This window comes from Scomber scombrus, chromosome 3, assembly GCF_963691925.1.
Source record: "Scomber scombrus chromosome 3, fScoSco1.1, whole genome shotgun sequence".
Lineage (NCBI taxonomy): Eukaryota > Metazoa > Chordata > Actinopteri > Scombriformes > Scombridae > Scomber > Scomber scombrus.
In genome coordinates, this window is record NC_084972.1 from 15,463,900 (window position 1) to 15,479,320 (window position 15,421).

The 15,421-nt window shown below is 40.2% G+C and overlaps 1 protein-coding gene across 1 annotated transcript in view; it reads left to right on the forward strand.

The window, feature by feature from the left end:
• Positions 1-3,595: 3,595 nt before the first annotated feature.
• LOC133977539 (low-density lipoprotein receptor-related protein 1-like) overlaps positions 3,596-15,421 on the forward strand; it is a 99,904-nt gene continuing 88,078 nt past the window's right edge. Inside the window, exon 1 of the mRNA XM_062415728.1 lies at positions 3,596-3,712. Coding sequence (XP_062271712.1) covers positions 3,616-3,712 — 97 coding nt within the window. The 5' untranslated portion in view covers positions 3,596-3,615. The remainder of the gene's footprint in view (positions 3,713-15,421) is intronic.

Genomic DNA, 15,421 nt, shown 5'->3' on the forward strand with positions numbered 1-15,421 from the left:
TAACATGATGATTTCAGTCTTCTTTCAAATGGCTAGTTTTGGGATTATGACACAGTCTTGCTATACAACAAAACAAGTGTTTATAATAAGTTGAGATAAGTACTTTGGAAAAAATAGCAGTGTGTGCCCTTGGCCAGTTCTTGTTTGCAGAGGTTTTCATTACAAAGGCATTTACTCCTTTTACATAGATCTCAGTGTACATATTTTGTAGCATGGTGTAACATCTGTTGGACAGTAATCCCACCCTTTGATCTTATGTATGAATGAAAACTGCATGACACATAAAGCTTATTAGATCAAAATGTGGCCTGTTTGACCATAACATACATGATTGTGGCTTTAAATCCCAACGCCATCTACTTCAATCTGGAAATATAAATGATATACACATTTGTTTGGAAAACGCTTTTATCCAAATTAGACTGTATTTTGTGAAGCAATTTTGGGTTCTGTGTCTTCCTCAAGGATGCTTTGACATGTGGAGCAGGGGATTGGGAATCAAACCATCAACCCTAAAATTAATGGATGTTCTGCTCCACCGCTTGAGCTACAACTACACCACAGGAAGAAATAAGATATATAATACTAATTTAAAACGCCAATAAGCTATTTAACATGTCCCCTTTATAGCTTTAAGTGTGCATGATCTACAAACCATGTTTGTGCACTGAACCACCAGTAAACCACTGGTAGAAGGTTTGACACTTTTTGTTGGTGGAATAGGTTCTACTCCTGACAGAGTTCTTCAATTAGTCTAAAAAGCAACAGTGGCTGCATGATGGATTTGTATTTGTAAAATTATCTAAGAATTGCCTGAGGTTAAACCCATTACTCTCTGCAGTGACTGTTCTGCATGTCATCACTTACTGGAGTTCAACTTTCATCTTACCTGCACCCTGCAGCAATAAGCAGTGTGTACAGCATGGGTATAAAAGAAGAGTAAATCCAAAATATCATTAGTATCCTAGAATGTAAAATCCTGCTAGGAACCTTGACAGTGCACTGCAGTATAGTAGTAATATCTCTGGAAAGATAAACTGGCTAGGCTTCAGTGTATGTGAAAAGGTTTATGTAGGACACAATCTGGAAATCTTTTTAAATGTTTTTGTCTCAAAGGACAATTGAGAGTCCAACATTTGTGACTGATTTGAGAGTTGCTCTTATCTCCTCTTAGGTGAGGAAATCTGTTCCGACAGAGGCTGAGTTTGTCTGTTTAAATATATATATACAATTGGGTGTCATCAGCACAGTAGTAGAGACATACATACATTTCTGCTAGATAGATAGGAAGTAAGGTTTGCTTGTCTAAGAGATAGAAACGGTCATGTTGTCATTACAGTGGTGGTCTTTAATGTAGCTTCAGGGTGAAGAAGCAGCAGAAGAAGAGGTCTTTCAGAGATCATTTGTGATCCTGTCTTGTGGTTTCTTAGTGCATACAATGGGATTTGAAGACATGGATGTTACCACCTGGAGTTGAATGTGCGGTAGCCAGTATTGGATCATATGGTTGTTGCTGCACTGGCGACCCCTTCCAGTTGGATTGCACAGATGAGATGAGATACAGGAAGTATAGCATGAGCCTTCTGCTAGTTATGTCTTCCATACCATGAAGCTCCTCATTGGAAAGAGAAAAGACGCTGGTGACACCATGTGTCATGTAGGCAGCACACATCTATTGGTTGGTGCTCTCAGAATAGGACAAGATGTGAGAAACAGTTCAACAGGCCAACGACTAATGTTTGGATGCTCACTGCATGCGCCAGTATCTTCTTTGGATGCAGTCCTTGAGAACTGGCCCATTGAACTGTTTCTTGATTTCTTTTCATTGACACTTTAAAATTTTTTTGTCAGAGTGGTGTAGCATTGAAAACTATATTGGTATAGTATAATTCACCAAAGTATTAACAATTACATGATAATATTTACGGAAATGTCACTGTGGTAACAATAGTTTTTACTGATTTGCCATGGCAAATTTCTATACATTTAACTAAGAATTTTCTATGATTTTCATTTTCTGTAAATACTTGTTGCATTGTTGGTATCACTAAAACAATGATAAGATATTCCATGCTGAAGAAACTGTGTATGCATCATTTATCAGTGTTATCAGCAGACACCACCAAATAGCAAAATTAATCAAGTGCAAGGTCAGGTTTTTGAAGGTGACGTTTGAGATGGGAAATGGCTTATGAATAAATAGAGATAGGATACTGCTTTACTTTATAATGTTGTATCAGGAACTCATAAATACTTTCATTTAACTGGGTCCACAATTATCTACATTATTACTGTCAGATGGAGAAGTAAAAGGGGACGCTGTTGGCCAGACTAGATGTATATTAAAGAAAGTATTCCTCTTTCTTAATAGTATAAATAAATATGTTTGTGATTGATCTCCCCTTGGGAGAAATAGTTTCATCTTTGTTTAAAGATTTACAGTGCCAGTCAAACGTTTGGAAACACTTTCCCATTCACATCAATGAGAAAGTGTGTCCAAACTTTTGACTGGTACTGTTTATTATGTATATTTTTTTGTTTTGGTTAATATTAACATTTAGGTTAGTTAGGTCTAATACACAAAATCCGTTTTATATTTGATTTTTTTTTCCTGATTGATTTTATATATGGTGCTCATTTGGCCTTTTAAATGACCACAAAGAGTAGCCATGATTATCATCAATCATGAATGTATTGGGCTTACTTGGCCCTTCAACAAAGCCAGCCATATTAACAAATATTATTATTATTTCAGTAGCCTGATGATAATAAATATAATAATAAAGATTAGCATAACACGTTGCAAAGTAATTGTAATTTAATAAAATGACAACAATGAATGTGTGTTTGTGTGTGTGTGTGTGTGTGTGTGTGTGTGTGTGTGTGTGTGTGTGGGGGGGGGGGGGGGGGGGGGGGGGGGGTGTCCTTCATTGCAGATGCACTAAATGTTTAAAAGTGGGGATGAAGCGGAATCCGCAGCTTTGTTGCAGTAAGTTTACATGAGCGGGAGTGCTTTAATTGAGGTGGATGAATGGTGGGGTGTCGGGTGCTGGAGAGGGGAGGGCCAGCAGAGCCACTGCTGCTGCGACGTCACTCATCAGACTGCTGACTGACTGGGCTCCAGGCTTCAGGCTCAATCTGTGGCCAGCAGCAGCGGCAGCAGCAGCAGAGGTGGTGGGGAGGAGAGTAACATTTGATCCAGTTCTTTATTTCCTCCTGTGGCTTCTTCGCTGGGGCAGGGAGAACAAAAGACGGACAACTGCATGATTAGAGGCGCCAGGTCTCCTTCATCTCGACTGCAAGCCAGGCTAGCTTGATGCTCAGTTCAGCCTGCTAGCCTTTGTGGCAGGGCTGTCCATGCATCCAAGGAGCCCCTAAAGCAACCCCCGGCTGGGAGAAGCCTCGGCTTTTTGCCTTGACAGTCTGCAAAAAAATATTCTCCGAGTAGGCAGACATCAGCAGCCGTGTCAGCTTCACTGCGCACCCAGAAAGCTGATTTCCAGTGAGGAGCATCACAGCTTGGGCACGATTACACGTCGTCGCCTGTCTGCAACCTCCAGCTTTGACAGGACCAAGAGGCGATTGATGACTAATATTCTTTCAAGATAGACTACAATGTTGCGCACCGTGGCCAACATGTTGACAGCAGGATTGCTTGTGTTGGGAATGTTGCACAGTTTGGAAGTAATCGCTCCATCAAGGGCTATTGATGGTAAGCACAGCTGATTTAAGGAGAACCACAGTCTTATCTTAAATGCTTTAAAACTATACAAGTGTGTTTGCACGTTGATGATCCCAAGCTTCATTGTGTTGTATGTCTGCATGCGAGAACAGTAGACTGTAGTCTACCCTGAAGGAATGACTGCTGGGTTGAGAAAAGCAACGTGGAAGGGATGAAACCGAGGCGAGACAATTAAAGCGGTCTTTTGTTTCTTTCTCCCAGTGCCACATGTGAATATTGCAATGTCACAGCAGTGATCGCAGATTTCCCCTCCGCTGTTTAGATCTCCCAAATCTACACTGACATTCATTGATGAAATTGTAACATAGGCCCCACTACCTGCTTAAACCACTTGTTTTCAGGTTGACACATTAATTAGAGAAGCAGCTGTCAGATACACCGGTTTTAATTGATTTAGTGACAAAGAGGCCAGTTCATGATCAGTGTCACGTCTCTAAAATGTCAGCTTATGAGCATTCTTCTCGGTGTAATGGATCTCATGTATCAGTCATTTCACTTCAACAGTTTTTGTTGAGTGGCCTCCTGATGTGTTGACAGCTGACTCCAACACTGTCATTTTTATTACTGAGATGGGGACTTAAAGTGTGTCTGTGGTCTTAGATTGTGTCTGGAATCTCTTGTTGGGAGTGTTTGCTGTGGTGCTTGCATACACTGTTGCTCAATTATGCTTTATTTAGAAACATAAAATAATTGCAGTTAGTTTTCCTCATCCATAAGCTCAGATGTTTTAGTGCTGCCATCAGCAGGCTTGTGTAGCACTGCACCATTGTTGTGCATCTGTGTGATTTTTCAGTTTCTCACCTGGAGTGTATCATAATATCACTGTTGGCAATCGGGTTAATGTCAACAGTTACATTATGATCTGCAGGCAGATAGTGAGCAGTTCAAAACAGTTCCCCTACAACCTTGTGACACACACCCTCACAGACTAACTTCTGGAAACTATTAAGCCTCAGGGTCCTGTTCACACACACCTCTGTTTTGTAAGAAAGGAAAGGGGCGTCATCAAAGAGAAGTTAGTGCAGATGGATTTTGTTCAATTCTTTGCAGGCAAAAACAGAATGTCAATTTATTATCATTCATCCTCTGAACTGTAAATGAACACAAAGCTTATGAGATGCTTTTCTTTAGTGTAAAAAAGTGTAAATAATGTGCACTAGTTGCTGCAAAGCGAATTGTCCTCTTAAATGTGACATTTCATTTTCTGTAGGACTTTTAACTGCATGACTGATGAGAGCCAGGAGCTGCATTTTGTTAGGTTCTTCGTCAAGCCATAAATGCCTTTGCCTTTTGAAGTCATCTCATTGCACTTGGCAATCCAGTGTTGTGAGGGAGCAAAATCCACATAAATTACCACCTTGAAGATTGTCTTGAATAGCCTGCAATCACCTGCAGTGTCTCCCTGCTCTGTCTGCAGCAACAACTGAGAAACCCTACCTTAAAACAGTTTCTGCCTCCATGCACAGTTATTGTTTTAGTGAAAATTTCCTCCCCTTGAGTCTTAATACCTTGATTTGATGAGTCAGCCTTGTGCAGTATACCAGAGGAGAGACTGCCAAACCTTAGCCTTACTTGAAAACCTACTGGGATGCGGAGGTGCTTTGCTTGACAGAGCCCCCCAAGGAAATGTATTGAGATTTGTTTATAGCAGACATGGTTCATATTGTATGAGAAACAGTTGCATGTGAGATTTACCAAATAACTTGGATATTTACTGGGTGTCTGAAACTGTAACACACACATTGTGAAGACCAAGTTTAATGGACATTGTCAACCATTGTTTTCTCCTGAATAGTTGCATCTCCATAAAATAGCAATACAGTACAGCAGTCAAGTTAAATAATCTGCTCATGATAGCCAATGCCTCTCTTAATAAAGTAAGTGTGTGCATTACCCCCTTCCAAGCATGCTTCAATGGCCTTATTTAACCTCTTTGACTGTTTCTTTGATTTTTAGAGCTGTTTGAACCCCATATGCTACCAGTAAAGTGTTTTTTTCAAGCATGCCAAGAACTCTTCTTTTTCCATTTCTTAGAACTCCAAAGATTTTTTTCTTGCTGTTTCAGTACTGTAGCCAGAGCAAAGGCCCTGGGCCACCATCAAACCCTGGCTGTAATTGGGTCTGCTCTTTGTTTCCCAGCGGAGACCTCCACGAACAGTCTCAAATTGTTCAAAAAGCACTGCTAATTGGGGGTCTGCTGGAAAAGGCCCTAATGAAAGAATTCACATTGTTTCACTCCATGAAAGTAATGTCACTACAAAACAACTTCTGTGCAAAATGAAAATGAAGAAGTGTTTGTTGAAGTCCTGTCCTTATTTTACCCATTTTCCGCCCTTAAATGTTCAACTTCTTCATTTAAGTCGCATCCTTGATAACAGAAGTAGCACATGCTGCTTTTTAAATAATTTGCCATCCAACGCTTCTCTTCTCCTGGCACTTTTCCCCCTTGGATTCCCTGCTGTAACATTTGGTAGAGGACTGGACCAACATTTGGCTGTTATTGGCGTGACATTGCCATCACAGTGACGAACTGCAGCCAAAAGGTTCCCACTTTACTGTTTACTGATGACTGAGGGCAGCATGGAAAGCAGAGTACATTTGGTTGAGCCTCTTTGCTTTAGGGCCTGTGTCACAGAAGTTTAAAAATCAGTTAATTTACATGACAGATGGATACCATATTATATATTTAAACATTGATATGTTGTTTCGATCAATGCATAACTAAACAAATGGTGCTGAAATAACTTAAATGACACTGAGAAGCAGCCGTGACTGCATTACTGAGCAGATGTATAATCCACTACTTTGGTCAGCAGCTTTTCCTGAGGAAAAACAATAAATAGGCTGAGTGAAGTTCATTATTATGCTGATGCTTTGCGGCTGAACAGTAGTAAAGAAATTCTGTACTGTTTTGATAGATTTCAAAAGACTCCACATTGGATGATGCAATTGCCTCATGTGAAATCTTACTTTCCTTGATTCATTGGTATCGTAAAAGGCTCCATCTCTGAAATGCTTCCTGGGAGGATTATTTGAAAAAAGAAAACTGTATTTTGAGTTTAGTTTGACAATGTGGGAAATAGCTTAATAGCTTTCTTGCTGAAAGTTTGATGAGGAGCTCAACACCACCCTCATGTGGGCCAGTAGCTCGTTAGCTTAGCTTAGCATAAAGACGGGAAACAAGGGGAAACAACTAACCTGGCTTCGTCCAAAGGTAACACAATCTCTGCGTACCTATTATTGTTACACTTTGGTTTTGTACAGGTTGTGCAAATAAGGTATAACATGTTAATTAATTAATGAGTCTTAGAGGTATTGGTAGACAGAGCTAAGCTAGCTGTTTCCCTCTGCTTCCAGGCTTTATGCTATGCTCAGCTAAGCTAACTGGCTACTGGCTCCAGCTTCATACTAAATGGACAGATGTTAGACTGGTATCTTCTCATCTACTTGTAGCAAGAAAGCCAATAAGAATATTTCCTAAACTGTAGAACTAGTCCTTTTAACTGTCTCTTTACCAAATACACAGTGCACTCCCAACGTTCAAAAATAAAAAAATGTCATTACAGGAAAGATTATTTTTCATAATTGTCCAAAAAACACTGACAAATCCTCACATCTGTGATAGCTGAAGTGCCGAATCTCTACAGACAAAGCTTGTCAGAACAGCCCCGTGACTCACTTTACAGTTATGACCCACTGATTGAGATACACTATCTAAATTGAGCTATTTAAGGAAGGGAGATAGAACGTGGTCTCAGGAGCCTCTCTGAAAAGATATAATCTGAAACTTGCACGGCTATATCATGAATGCACAATGGTTGTATATTAACATAAGCCAACAACTTTTTACACAAGATATCAATACATGAATAATTGATTTATGTGAAGGCGATATTGGCTAAAAAGTCTGTCATATTCAGTTGTTAAGATCTCTTTTGGCACAAGATGACAGAACTCCTTCCTGCACGATGACCAAAGGTTTAATATTACTCATTTGTTCCCCTTCTTTTGTACATTGAGCCAAGCAAGTGCATTAAAAACAGAGTGATATAAAATACGCCCAATGAGAGTAGGAATAGGAAAAGAGAGAGCAGATGTTAATATGTGAGCAGGATTTGTGGACAGTGGTGAGTTAGCTGCAGTGATTTTAGTTTCCCGTCTGTAAACACTTCCAGTTGTGTGCGTGATGGGTCACATGGCCAAGCTGGGTCGTCCCTGTTATTCATGTTGTGTCTGTCTGTATAGTGGAGTGTGGACCAACACTAATAACTGCTTTGCATACTCAACTGTTCTGAAAAAGTTGATCAAGTTAGTTTGTTGGGACACACCTGTTTCTCGTCAGTGCAATAAAACGTATATATTTTTACTTAATTCTGTGTTATCTGGCTGACTGATAAGATAAGACAATCCCTTATTTGTCCCACGATGGGGAAATTTAAAGTGTTACACCAGCAAAGTGGATTGTAAAAATAGAAGAGCATCAATTGAAAAATAAACAATAAATAATAAGTAAGTAAAACAAGCAATTTGAACAATGACTACTAATAAAAAAACACAATGTATCACGAGATGTCTTGTTTTTGCTGCTGAACTAACAAGCAGAAGGATTTTAATTATTTTCATATTCTAAAAGACTGATGAGGAGTGTTTTGGCCTGTGGCTACTTTGTGGTACTTAAGTGCAAAAAAAGGCCATCACTTTGACTTTATTATCGCACTTAACTTCAGTTTTATGTGAGAAGCACTTTAATATTGAATTCATACACTTTTCCCAGACTTATTGTCCACAGAGTAAGCAATGGACATTTCACTTCACTTTGACTGTAGCAACCAGTTTTATCAGTCTGGGAATGATCTATGGAAGAGATCGTACTCCCTTGATAATTAAAGAGAACTGTATCTGCACGAGTCATTTCAGTGTAATAGAAAAAGGGAGAACTTTGCTTGTTGGCTTGAAAGTTGTGTTTATATCAGGGCACTGGGATGTTTAAGCTGCTACACTTGAAAGGTCTTGACACAGCTGACTTGTCTCTTACCACTTCCACACACAAACCCTGTGGATGATGCAGGACAATGAGCACTGCCTCCCTGCCATCCCTGCTAAGGCCAGGCTGTGTCAGGGCCAGGTCAGATGACTGGAGTTGACCCAATCACACCAACAGAAAACATGGCTTTAACTTGCTCCTCTGTGTCAGTCTGAATGGAGTGTTTGTGTTGATGACTTGGCTTATGTAATGCACAATTGAGTGGTATTGCATATTGTTGTTAGACAAGATTAATTTATTCAGTTAATTACTGTACTAGATGGCCCCCAAATGTCATTTTAACTCATATCATTATTAAGGATTCTATCACCAGATAGAAATTGCCATTTTTTGTTTATAAATACGTGCATTCACATCCATTTAAGTCTCTCCTGCTGGGTCTTTTCACTGACATCCATTTTTCTTCAGCGACAAAGGTATGACTGCAGGTTTGCAGCCATTGTAGATTACTTGTGAATTAATTCCCTGTAGGAAAAAGATTTTACCAAACAAACACTCATTCTTCTCTCAGTATGTATCCAGTCTCAACAATCCAACAATCCAATACAAGTTCAGCTGCATCCTGGTGGTCTTTCCTGGACTCTGAAACCCTGACATTAGTGGTCGTTCTTGAGAAGCATTACTCTTGTGTCATGCTAATACGTCTCCAGCGATACAGAACACATGCTCGGGCACTATTCATGCAAGGACATTACACTGATTTAGATTTATTCCCAAACTTCTAATCCTAAACACACAGTACCGGGACCTAACCTTAACATAAGCCTAATTGTAACACTAATCCTTCCAACAGGCATAGGCCCTTCACTGTGGCTGAAATCTCCTCACATGGGCCTTTTAGCAGACCCACAATCCTTATTTCTGCCTTCTGCCTGAGCAAAAACACAGTGTGGGTGAGAGTAGTGGATGTTGGACAAACACTTGGAGGTGATATCACATCCAATAAACCTTCATGAACATCATTCTGAACACTGTGCACCATTTTCGCGCAATTGATATTCTTCACATTTTTTGTGGAGGATATCCCACACTCAGATGCATGTGTGTAGGCAGTGTTGTCTCTCTGGTTGTGTGCATTGTGTGCTTCTGGGAAGATAATAGGGGGATGTTTTCTCCACTGTTATTAGCCTACACACACCATAACTACATGGAATACATTTTAAAATGTCCTCAACATCTTTTGTTATAGTTTAGAGATGATTGACATACCTTGATGGAAATTACTCTGAACTGTCATGTGGGCTTATATGAAGTGCAGTGTTGCAAAGAAAAATATTTAACAGCTGCAAACTTCAGGCTCAAATATTATCCATCCCATTAAGCATAAGATCAGTGGTGAAGATTTATTCATCAAGTTTTTTTCCCCCGATGATACAAATTGGCATCAAAGCCTTAACTTCTTCAGCATTGCTATAGGTGTTCAGTGAAAGAAGGTTCTAGAGAATTGAGTCTCGTTCCGCAAGAGTTTGTGTGTCACACTGAGACTTGAAACTTGTACTGGTCTTATGAAAAGGCACTAAAGAATTTCACATAATCTTCTTTAATATGTTTCCCTCGGCAGCATACTAAGTAGGCTTAATTGTCATTTTTCTCCTTCTGTAGCCGCGTACAGCGTGTGCTCTGGCGGTGGTGTGGCAAAGGGATTTGTCTAAACTGACTAAGTTGATAATGGAGGATCACACCTTTAAGTTTTCCGCTTCGTCCCCCATACTTCGCTGCTGAATTTGATTTAATCCTTACGTGAAAGTGAAGGAGGTCGTAGCCTCCTCCCTCTAAGTTCCAACACTGAGTCTAGTACAAATAGCAGTCATGGTTGATTACCACTCTGGGGTTCAGACATTGTGAAATCTCAGCCAGACATCCAAATAGCTCTTAATTAAGTTCACATTTGATTACTCTGCTCTGCTTAATAGGTTTTGCCTCTCAGTACCACAAAAACTTGCGCAGATTGACTCACTTTGTGCTCAGATCTGACCTGTAAAATCCAAACACTTGCAGGCAGGACTGCGTTGTCCTGCGTTACGGAGCCCCATTTCACTTGGCAACTATCACCAGACATGAGCACATTCCTGATGTTAATTCTCTTCAGCTCCATCAAGTGCGTGCATAACACACACTTGCGTGGACTTACACAAACACGCAGGCTGTCTTGGAAACACACAAGTCATTACATAAAAACATGATTGCATCACACGTTCAGAAACAGAAAGGGGAGTAGTTGAGTGGGAATATAGACAGATAGAAACATCCTCAAACTATTCCTTTGGTTCATCCATGTATAAATTCTGTATGAATTTGTCTACCACTAACTAGACTTTCAAGGCTCCTCCAAGCTCTGCCGGAAAGGTTTATTTAAGAGACACAGCTGGGGCCTCTTTTTCTGTGCTTTGTAATATGACAAATTGGAAAACTTTTTTTCACCCTCCCTACTCTTCTCACTCTTCCATTACAAAATCCTGGAGCGTTCTTGCCTCGGCTGTGGAGAAGGATGAGGGGGTGGCAGGCCACAGCCAAACAGAACCAATATAGGCGTTTCCCTAATTTTGGCCCTGAAAAGAACCCCCGCAAAATAGACCCCTGCCGCTCTCTTCTCTACGTCTGTCTCTTCTTACAGTATGTCTTCCCTTTTGGCTTTCTTCTGGATGTTTGCTTAAGTACTGGCCAAACTTGTGGTTATAAAAATCGAAGTAGAAAAGTTAATCAAGGCCTTAAAGAAAACAAACATTCCTTATTTGATATTTCAGTGGACTTTTCATAAAGATTTGAAATGAACTCCCTGTCTGAGTTGATGTGTTGTTTCTGATGTTTCATTCTGTCAAATACTGTCAAAATACTTAGCTATAAGTCAATGTTAAGACTGACCATGTTGCAGTGTCATCGCAGTCTGTTGCTCTCAGAAAAGATAAAGTGCATACCAAGGTTTGGCCAAGTAGGCGTCATTTTCAAGATTGATTACACACAATTGGTTGTTTATCTTGCACTTGTGTAAACCTTCCTTTCCATAATATCTGAAAACATACTGAAGCTCTCTCTGTCTAACAGCAAAGTGTATTTGGGACAGCAGGCCCATCTTCTCCTCTTGAGAAACTGTTGGAGTGTTTTATTAGTGTGAGTACACGCTATCTTCAATAGACTAAACATGATGTTTTTTTCCCCAGCAGACGTTGCAATAGTGTCTGTAAGCGTCCACTATGTACTTACTTCAGCCAACACACCCACCTGGTGCTTTTATGTGTACTGCCAGCTTTATTATTCTCAATAGTTCTGGATGAATCAGTGCCAGCTACAATGCTCCCAAAGCTGAAAAAGGATCATCTGCTTAGATCAGAGCGGATGTGGCCTCGGGATGTTTATTGTTTCTGTATGAAGTATTGTAAAAACATTACCTTTATACATGCGGAAATATATTTTCCTGCCTGTGTTTTATGTCTGCGTCTTGTTAGACTTTCTCAACACTCTTTAACACTCCCTCTGCCATATGCAAGAAGTGTGTGTGAGTGACATAAGTCCACAAAAGTCAAGGGAAAGCCCATTTCTGTGATTTCACGATGCCAGGTACGCTTATGAGATGTGACTTGCATAGAAGATCTAGTGCAGTATTCAGAGAGCTGTTATATACTGAGGCTGATAGATGAACAGGGTTTCCAGGTACTTCATTCATCTCTGTAGGGAATTAGTTAAGTATCTGGGTCCTTGTCTGCTTCACTTACAGTGCAGCAGCCCTTAAGTTGGTACAGATTGCCTTGCTCAAGGGCGTTTGGATTGTGGCCGTCCAGTTAAAGGAGGGTCTCCTTGTGCAATATCAAACATAGCTGGCTTTGAAGACTGGATTCCATAGTGCTCAAGCTCCCTTTTGGCACCCCATGTACTTTAAATCCGCCTTCACCTTAACCGCTGTTGAGTTGTGTGTGATGAGGCGGGAGTCTCAGTGTCTGCTGGAGCTTTGTAGTGCCCCGGTTGATCTCGGAGGGCAGGCCTCCAACTTATTTATAGCTCGGCTGTGGGTGTCGGAGGAAATGGGGCTGTGGCTGGGGGCGAGGTTCGTGATTGCCTTAAGAGGGAACGCTTCCTCCAAACCAGTCTGAGCTCATCTTGGAGTAATAGCAGACAGCGGCGGGGGCAGAAAGCAGTGGAATTGTAATACGGCCCAAATGGCGATGACCCAAAGCATTTTCACTCAGCCTCCACTTTGGTAAACACACAGGCAGCTCATTGATAGCGTGTGTGACATTCCTCCATCTCATCTCAGTATCCAGCCTAGCTCAGACTGTTCTCAGATCTTTGGGCCTATCCCCAGCTGTGAGAGCACCCCCTCTCTCTCCTTCCCCCCACTTGACTTGTAGTCCACCCCTCCCCTCTCCATTTGCTTTCATTGCTGCAGTTCATCTTGTTTGTTCCTTTATGTCATCCTTCAGATTAATCTGCTTATCCTCTTCTGTGCTTCATCCTCTTCCTAACTGCATCATTTCCTCCTCAAACAAAAGACAAACACATATGGGAAATGATCACAAAACAGACCCCAAAGCCAAAGATGTGTTTGGCTGAAGTTATCATTGACTTTCTTTAAACCTGGATATTCTCAACCAGATATATCCTGATTGTGTCAGGCACATATTGCATTCACAGCTGGCAGTAAAATGCTTGTAAACATCCATCTCCAGAGGCCACTTGACATGCAAATAAACCTGTATGCATTACTAATGTGATATTTCCATGCCACCAGCATCAGTTAGGAAAGCTTATCCGCTCAAGATGTTAAATTGTAATGTAGTTGTGCTGCCATATTGGGCTTTCACCTGAGAAGCTAGTGCACAGACTGGAAATTACACAATTGATTATACTTTTGGATGAAGCAGCTATTTGTACATCCTTCACTAAATTGGCAAGTCTTTCCTATGTTCTTAGAAACTACCAGTCAGTTTCAAACTAGCTACTAATTTACCAAATTGGGTTGCACCATTACATCTTAAGATGTCTCATCTGGTAATGATTTTTAGAAATTGGTTGCTAGGAAACATCTGTAATCCCATCCAGTCAAAAGAAATCAACTATTTAAATGTGAAGTCACTGTAGCATCACAAGCTGCTGCAAACCCCCCAAAATAACTTTTACATTTGACTGTCAATCTTTTCAATACATGGAGAAATGTGTCTGTTTCAGAATTAGTATTATTGAATAGTATAGTCATGTAGTTACAGAGCTGCTGCTAGTCATTTGGGTCCCCTAAGTATAAGTGCTTTGTGGTGCCCCCTTCTTTTATTGTCATTGTCAATGTTGCAAATAAGAAAACAAGAACTATAGAATAACAGTATATATTATACTAAATAACCCAACACATATACAAGTATTTGAAAGTACAATTGTCTTCAATAAAATACGCCAGAGAAATATATTTTCATTATCAATGTGATATCAAAGTGATTTTGGGGACACTGCACTAGGTCAGAGTGAAGTTATTGAATATTTAAATTCACAAAAAATATGCAAAAGAACATTTTGTTTGTAGTATACCCAACAGGAGACTATTGATGCTTTATTGAATATCTTTGTAGTATCTGTTTTTGGTATTGCACTTTTTAGACGGTCCCTGTGCATTCATCTCACAGCCAGCTGTACATAATGAACAATGTTATTACTTCAGTTTGAAAAAAGTTTTGTGGTTTGGTGAATATCAGGTTTTAGCGCTACCTTATTATGATAGAAAATGCATAATTTGTGTTTTAACAACAGTATGCAACATGATGAGTTATTGATCCAGGAAGCTCAACACTGTGAATATATTTCCAACTTCACCGAGGTGCTGTTTGGTGCCCCTCCAGTACGTGGTGCCCTACACACAGCACGTGTACATAGGGGTGGCGCTGTCACGTTAAGAGTAAGAGGGAAATATCCATTTAAGATAACCTAACAGACATTATTTGATCATTGTTTTGCAATTTGAGGTATATTTAGTTTTTTGGTCTTTACATCATTATCAAACAGCTTTTTGATGTGTTGAGTTTTACTTTTCAGTCTAAATGGGTCATGTATCAGCAAGCTTACCTAACAGTCTATACGTTAACAGTATAGCTAGCAGTACTGGGTGAAAATATTAGGTAATAATAATCTATATGCTAGAACTAGTTTGTGTGGGCTAACTTATTTTAATAATTGATTCATCTCTTCTTTGTAAACAACGGATGGTAGGCAGAAAAGATGATGATGAATGAGGTTAATGAATATGAATATGTCAAAGAAACACAAGCATACCCATAGTCTGTAAACTGCCTCCCTGACCACCAGTGTAGTTTTTGCTGCCTGAGCTCTCTGTGCTAGTGTCATTCATTTGCACAAGTTGAAATTAGGGACATGTATCTAACAGTGGGAAGTACTGTGCAGGAGGAGGGGGAAAAGTCCAAAAAAATATGTCCACAATTATCTTTTTCAAAATCTGGCAACTGGATGCCCTTGGTAGATTGGGGCCTTTGTCTGCTCTCCGTTTGCTTCTCTCTAACCTAAACCACAACCATTCACCTGCCTAACCTCCTGGCCTACTTCCTGTGCTCCGTATGTTTCTGTCAACATCATCTTGCGGTTGAGTCAGAGGCGGGCATGCACTCTTCCCACAGCCATTATTAGAAGCACAGTTAACAGCC